The sequence below is a fragment of the Cervus elaphus genome, chromosome 5 (assembly GCF_910594005.1).
Source record: "Cervus elaphus chromosome 5, mCerEla1.1, whole genome shotgun sequence".
NCBI classification, from domain to species: Eukaryota; Metazoa; Chordata; class Mammalia; order Artiodactyla; family Cervidae; genus Cervus; species Cervus elaphus.
The window spans coordinates 83,137,876-83,145,655 of NC_057819.1; the positions used below are offsets into that span (position 1 = coordinate 83,137,876).

The following is a 7,780-nucleotide window of genomic DNA, read 5'->3' on the forward strand; positions in this document are numbered from 1 at the left end:
TTTTTAAGGTGGTGCTTCTCAAACTATACTGTGTACAAATTATTAGATTTAGTTGAAATGCATGTTCTGATTGGGCTTCCCTTGTGGCTCAGCTGGTAAAAAATCCACCTGCAATGCAGGAGACCTGGGCTTGATCCCTGGGTTGGGAAGATACCCTGGAGAAGGGAAAGGCTACCCACTCCAGTATTCTGGCCTGGAGAATTGCATGTTCTGATTCGTAGGTCTGGGTTGGGACCTAAGAGTCTATATTTCTAATAAGCTCTTTCTTTAGCCTACACTTTGCTGGGCTTCCCAGGTGAAGCAGTGGTTCGATCCCGGATCAAGAAGATCCCCTAGAGTAGGAAATGGCAACTCACTCCAGTATTCTTGCCTGGAAAATTCCATGGACAGAGGAGCCTGGTGGGCTATAATCCATGGGTTGCAAAGAGTCAGACCCAGCTAAGCATGCATGCGCTCTCTCTACTGGCACTACATCTTGCACAACAAGGTTCTAGAGCTTAAAGAAAAATATTCTTATTTTTCTACTTTTAGTAGAGTCATTTGACACTGTGGAATTTTTTTATTCTGTGAACTACAAATTTAACCACTTTCAAAATGCTCAACATTGCTAATTATTAAATGCAAATCAAAACTACAATGAGGTATTACCTCACACTAGTCAGAATGGCCATCATCAAACAGCGTACAAATAGTAGAGACTTCCCTGGCAGTCAAGCGGTTAAGACTCTGAGCTTCCACTGCAGGGGATGCAGGTTCAATCCCTGGTCAGGGAAATAAGACTCCACATGCTGTGTGGCCAAAAAATAAAAAATAAAAGCTACAGAGTGCATAGGGAATACTTCTACACTGTTGGTGGACATGTAAATTGGTGCAGCTACTCTGGAAAATCAGTATGAAGGTTTCTTAAAAAACTAAAAATATTTCCAATGGGAAAAAGGAAGGGTGGGCGGGGATTAAAAAAAACCCCAGCAATCCCAATTCCAGGCACATATCCAGAAAAGATGGAAATTCTAATTCAAAAAGATACATGCACCCCCAATTGCACTATTTGCAATTATCAAGACGTGCAAGCAACCTAAGAGTCCATCAACAGAGAAATGGATAAAAAACATCAGGTGTGTGTGTGTGTATATATATATACATACATACATACAATAGACTACTACTTGGCTATAAATAAAGAATGGAATATTGCCATTTGCAGTACCATGGATAGACCTAGAGATTATTATACCGACTGAAGCAAGCCAGACAGAAAAAGACAAACATTAACACTTATATGTTGAATCTAAAAAAGAATACAAATGACCTTATTTACAAAATAGAAACAAACTCCTCACAGACACAAACTATGGTTATCAAAGGGGAAGTGGAGGGCGGGAGTGAATAAATTAGGAATATGGGATTAACAGATACACACATACAGATATGTAAAGCAGATAAACAACAAGGATTTACTGTATAGCACAGAGAACTGTATTCAATATCTTATCATAATCTATAATGGAAAAGAATCAGAAAAAAAATGTAAAAGTGAAGTGAAGTCGCTCAGTCGTGGCCAACTCTTTGCGACCCCATGGACTGTAGCTCGCCAGGCTCCTCTGTCCATGGGATTTTCCAGGCAAGAGTACTGGAGTGGGTTGCCATTTCCTTCTCCAGAGGATCTTCCCAACCCAGGGATCGAACTCAGGTCTCCCACATTATAGGCAGACACTTTACCGTCTGAGCCACCAGGGAAGCTATAATGGAAAAGAATCAGAAAAAAAATATGTAAACTGAATCATTTTGCTGTAAACCTATAACTAATGTAACATTGGAAATCAACTATACTTTAATAAAAATAAAATAAAACCACTACTGGTAGTGAAAAAAAAAGTTGGAGGTGAGTAGTGGTATGTCAGAAAGAAATATGATGTAGAAAACGATTAAGAGATTAAATATGGTAAAAACAATTAAACTGTTGCAGATGCTCTATAAATATTTGACAAGAATTAAATATAGCATAGTATGAATATAATTCCCTTTCTTTTTTTTTTTTTTTCTTTTCAAAACCACTGCTTCTGCCTTTACCTTGCATGTAGTTATTGTCATTTTGGAATTGTCATAATCACAACTCTACTCTTCACTAAGGTGTTTTACAACTTTTAACATTTAACTCATTAAACATTTTGTCTATCAAGCAGAACAAACAAAAAGCCCTAATTGCTTCCAAGTTTTTTTCTGATATTTCAATTTCTAGGGTCTCCGATTAAGGAAAATCTTAAATCAGCAGTGATGTAAGACTAGATAAAAGCTTGGTGAAAAACTAGGACAGGAGAAGCAAGAGGCGGAACCTAAAGTGAGAGAAAAGTAGGGACTGAAGACGCGGAGGAAGGACTTCAAAATTGGACGAGAGCCGGTTGCATTTACCGGACGGACCGGAAGGACTCGCGAGTTGTCTCAGCACCATGGCGGGTCCCATCAGCCTAAGAGAGCTGCTAATGGGCGCTTCAGCCTGGACAAGCTCTGAGAGTCCCGAGGGGTCCCCTACAGAGGATGGTGGGAGCGCGGCTGGCGGACCGGAGCCTCCTTGGCGGGAGGATGAGATCTGCGTGGTGGGAATCTTCGGCAAAACGGCCCTGCGCCTGAATTCCGAGAAGTTTTCACTTGTGAACACGGTGTGCGACCGACAGGTCTTTCCCCTCTTTCGCCAGCAAGATCCTGGAGATTCGGGGCCTGGAGTCAGGACCGAGGCTGGGGCCGTCGGGGAGGCTGGCGGAGCCGGGGACCCTGGGGCTGGGGCCGGGGCCGGGGATCCAATTCGGGGAGGTGTAACTGCCGCGGAAGGCAACCGAACTGAACCAGGTTCTCAGGATTACAGCCTTCTGCAAGCCTATTACAATCAGGAAAGCAAAGTTCTGTACCTTCTTCTTACTTCCATCTGTGACAATTCCCAGCTTCTGCGGGCTTGTCGGGCCCTTCAGAGTGGGGAAGCTGGAGGTGGCCTCTCTTTACCTCATGCAGAAGCGCACGAGTTCTGGAAGCATCAAGAGAAAGTCCAGTGCCTCAGTCTCCTTTACCTTTTCTCCGTCTGTCACATCCTGCTTCTGGTCCATCCCACTTGTTCCTTTGATATCACTTATGATCGAGTATTCAGAGCCCTGGATGGACTGAGACAGAAAGTACTGCCCCTTCTCAAAACAGCCATTAAGGACTGTCCAGTTGGTAAGGACTGGAAGCTGAACTGCCGACCTTGCCCACCTAGACTCCTTTTCCTTTTTCAACTCAATGGAACACTCAAGGTAGAACCCCCTCGGAACCAAGACCCAGCTCATCCAGATAAGCCCAAGAAGCATTCTCCCAAAAGGAGACTTCAGCATGCCCTGGAGGACCAGATCTATAGAATCTTCCGGAAGAGTCGTGTCTTGACTAATCAGAGTATCAACTGCCTCTTTACTGTTCCTGCCAATCAAGCTTTTGTGTACATAGTTCCCGGAAGCCAGGAGGAGGATCCAGTAGGCATGTTGCTGGACCAACTTAAGAGTCATTGTACTGTGAAAGACCCCGAATCTTTGTTGGTCCCTGCACCCCTTTCTGGGTCTAGGCGGTACCAGGTGATGAGGCAGCACAGCAGACAACAGCTTTCTTTCCACACTGACACCAGCAGTTCCAGTTCTTCGGGGCAGCTAGTGGATTTCACTCTTCGAGAGTTCCTATGGCAGCATGTAGAGCTAGTACTAAGCAAGAAAGGTTTTGATGACAGTGTGGGCAGGAACCCACAGCCTTCCCATTTTGAACTTCCTACTTATCAGAAGTGGATCTCAGCAGCTTCAAAACTGTATGAAGTGGCTATTGATGGGAAAGAGGAGGACCCAGCATCTCCCACTGGGGAGTTAACATCTAAGATTTTAAGCAGTATTAAAGTCTTGGAAGGGTTTTTGGATATTGACACAAAATTCTCAGAGAACCGTTGCCAAAAAGCTTTACCAATGGCCCATAGTGCCTACCAGTCAAATTTGCCTCATAATTACACAATGACTGTCCACAAGAATCAGCTTGCCCAGGCTCTTCGAGTGTACAGCCAACATGCCAGGGGTCCAGCCTTTCACAAATATGCCATGCAGTTACACGAGGACTGCTACAAGTTTTGGAGCAATGGCCATCAGCTCTGTGAGGAGAGGAGTTTAACTGATCAACACTGTGTACATAAATTTCACTCCTTACCTAAATCAGGTAGCTAAAGTTTTCTTAGCATTTCACAATCAAAATTTGGGACTGTGTTTGTATTCTTGTTTTCAGACAGATTGTTCCCTATGTATTGACATTTTAAAAAGAAATTTAGGTACATGAGATTTAAGTTTCCTCACCTGCTGGAAAAAGAAAAATCAGCTATGACTACTAATTACCTTCTTGTATTTAAAGAATGAACCCTAGGGTATTAGTAAATGAGAACTGTTAAATAATACAGAGTTTCAGGAATTTCATATTAATGTTTTTACCTTGGAACTTTTGTTTAACTAAAATGAACAGAATGAGATGTGTGGTCACTATGATGATAAACTTTACTTAGAAATTCTAGAAGTTTATATTTAAAGTATGTTTTATTTCCATATATTTTCACTTGCTTCTTCTGTTAGGTATGTTTAATCAAGTGTTTGCGGGTGTGTGTGTGTGTGTGTGTGTGTGTGTGTGTGTGTGTGTGTGTTGAGGTTTTTTCCCCCTCCTCATTTCCAAAGAACTCTTTGGAGAAATTTGAGGGTTAGGTACAATTGAATGCAGAATAAATGTGGGTCTGCATTGTGTGTGAAATGAGTAGTGACTTATATTTTTCAGGAGAAAAACCAGAGGCTGATAGAAATCCTCCTGTGCTGTATCACAATAGCCGAGCTCGATCCACTGGTGCCTGTAACTGTGGAAGGAAACAGGCACCCCGAGATGATCCCTTTGATATCAAGGCAGCTAACTATGACTTTTATCAGGTAGATTCTGCATTTTTTCTTCCTCTTCTCTCTGTCTCTTTTGCTAACTACCATCTGAGTAAAAATGTATCTTTTCAGAAGCAAAATGTCTATCGATAGATAAGTCAGTGTCACTTGCAGTGTGATATGTAAGGAGAAAATTATATATGTACTTATTTGCTTACCCATTAACTGTTGCTTCTTGCTTTTTAGTGTGAAGAATGTGTTGTTTTCTTTTATTTATTTTTGGCTGCCTTGGGTCTTCATTGCTTTGCTCGGGCTTTCTCTAGTTGCAGCGAGTGGCTGCTACGCTTCGTTGTGGTGCTCGGGCTTTTCATTGTGGTGGCTTCTCTTGTTGTGGTGCACAGGCTTTAGGCACACAGACTCAGTAGCTGTGGCACACGGACTCAGTAGTTGTGACACACGGGCTTAGATGCTCCACGGCATGTGGAATCTTCCCAAACCAGGGATTGAACTCATATCCCCTGCATTGGCAAGCAGATTCTTATCCACTGTGCCCCCAGGGAAGTCCAGGAATGTTTGCTTTCAATGAAAGGTTCACAGGATTTGTTTTTTCCTTCCTCCATAGCTTCTGGAAGAAAAATGTTGTGGAAAATTGGATCACATCAATTTCCCAGTATTTGAACCAAGTACTCCAGATCCCGCTCCTGCCAAAAATGAATCATCTCCTGCTCCCCCAGATGCAGATGCTGATAAACTTAAAGAGAAAGAACCTCAAACCCAAGGAGAGAGCACAAGCCTGAGTTTAGCTTTGAGTTTAGGCCAATCCACCGATAGTTTAGGTACCTATCCAGCGGACCCACAAGCAGGAGGAGATAATCCAGAAGTTCATGGTCAAGGGGAAGTAAAAACTGAGAAGAGACCAAACTTGGTTGATCGGCAGGCGTCCACAGTTGAATATCTCCCAGGCATGCTTCATTCAAATTGCCCCAAAGGTCTCCTACCCAAATTCTCCAGCTGGTCTTTGGTTAAACTAGGCCCTGCTAAGTCTTACAACTTTCATACTGGTTTGGACCAACAGGGCTTCATTCCAGGAACAAACTATCTTATGCCTTGGGACATTGTCATCAGGACTAGAGCTGAAGATGATGGAGACTTAGACACGAATTCTTGGCCTGCTCCAAATAAGGCTGTTCCTGGTAAGAGAAGTGCAGTTGTCATGGGCAGAGGAAGACGGCGAGATGACATAGCGCGAGCATTTGTGGGCTTTGAATATGAAGACTCTCGAGGTCGAAGATTTATGTGCTCAGGACCTGACAAAGTAATGAAAGTAATGGGAAGTGGACCCAAGGAATCAGCTTTAAAAGCCCTGAATAGTGATATGCCCTTGTATATTCTGTCATCCTCTCAGGGTAGAGGGCTAAAACCACATTATGCTCAACTTATGAGGCTTTTTGTTGTGGTTCCGGATGCTCCTTTGCAGATAATCTTAATGCCTCAGGTAAGAAATGCAACTTTTTGTGTCGTTAGACAATCATGTTTGTTGTTTGTTTCAGTTGTTTGAAAAAAAGAGTACAGGGCATCAAACTAATTAAACAGGTCTTAATTTTAAATACCTCTTACATTAATAACTACTTTCTTTTTCTTAAAAAATAAATTGTAGGTATGTTCATCAGTTCACACCATCAATTCACATCATTTAGTTAGAGGCAGAACTTGAAATTAAAAATCTGTAGAAAAGCAGAATAATATTTGAGATTATTTAATGTAATATCAGATATGATTGAAGTTAGGCGTGTACCTGCTTATGTGCTCTTTGAACCTATCCTTGGTTTAGGCACTTACCTTTCAGATGTCTTTTTTTTTTTTTTATAAGATTTTTTTCTTTTTTTAATTTGTTTATTTAGCTGCATGGGGTCTTGGTTGCAGCTCACAGTCTCTCTAGTTGCAGTGCAAGGGTTTAATTGCCCCATGGCGTGTGGGATCTTGGTTCCCCAACGAGGGATATAACCCTCATCCCCTGCTTTGCAAGGCAGATTCTTAACTAATGGGCCACCAGAGAAGTCCCTTTCAGGTGTTTCTTATTGAAAAATGTTAAAATAATCATATAACCTGTGTTTTTCAGGTTCAGCCAGGCCCACCACCATGTCCAGTATTCTACCCAGAAAAGCAAGAAATCACTCTCCCACCTGACGGCCTCTGGGTTTTGAGGTTTCCTTATGCCTACGTGACTGAGAGAGGACCTTGTTTCCCTCCGAAGGAAAACGTGCAGTTGATGAGTTACAAGGTGCTCCGTGGGGTTCTTAAAGCAGTAACACAATAAGTGTTTTCCAGCCAGTGCAGTCCTAAACTTGAGCTGGGGTTTGGTTTTTGTGTGTACAGGATCTTTTTTGGTGTGTAATACTGTGTTTTCTTGAGCCCAAAATATGTTTTAGTTACAGAAGTTCAGTATTTGGACAGTAATTGTTCCACTGTTTTGTGATATTGTTGATATTTATTGTAAATGGGGGTATAACTTCTTAATAAACATTGTTTATTCTAGAAAAGGACATAAAATACATGGCTGATACCTCTATTTTCTCGTTTGTGTTTTACTGTCCATAATAAAAAAAAAATTTCTATTACAACTGAATATTGCATTATCATGTTGAGCCAGAGGTTTTTGTTTTTTTTTTTTTACTGAAATGATGTTTTAGCTGGGATTTTCCTTAAAACACTGCTCCTGAAATTATATTCAGAACAATATGATCTAGTAGGTTATCTGGTAATTGTATGAGTACTTAATTGCAAAAAATGCCCTATATTGTTTAGCTCATAATTTTGGTACCTGAGTTACATTGCTTTGTTCTCACCATTTTATTCTTGGACTGTTGAGATACCAT

The 7,780-nt window shown here is 41.6% G+C and overlaps 1 protein-coding gene across 1 annotated transcript; it reads left to right on the forward strand.

Annotated features, from left to right (window-relative positions):
• Positions 1-2,422: 2,422 nt before the first annotated feature.
• SMG8 (SMG8 nonsense mediated mRNA decay factor) lies at positions 2,423-7,467 on the forward strand. The gene is made up of 4 exons (XM_043902830.1): positions 2,423-4,212; positions 4,813-4,958; positions 5,527-6,399; positions 7,024-7,467. The coding sequence occupies exons 1-4, from the start codon at positions 2,448-2,450 to the stop codon at positions 7,219-7,221; spliced, it is 2,982 nt and encodes a 993-aa protein (XP_043758765.1). The 5' UTR covers positions 2,423-2,447; the 3' UTR covers positions 7,222-7,467.
• The last annotated feature ends 313 nt before the right edge of the window (positions 7,468-7,780 follow it).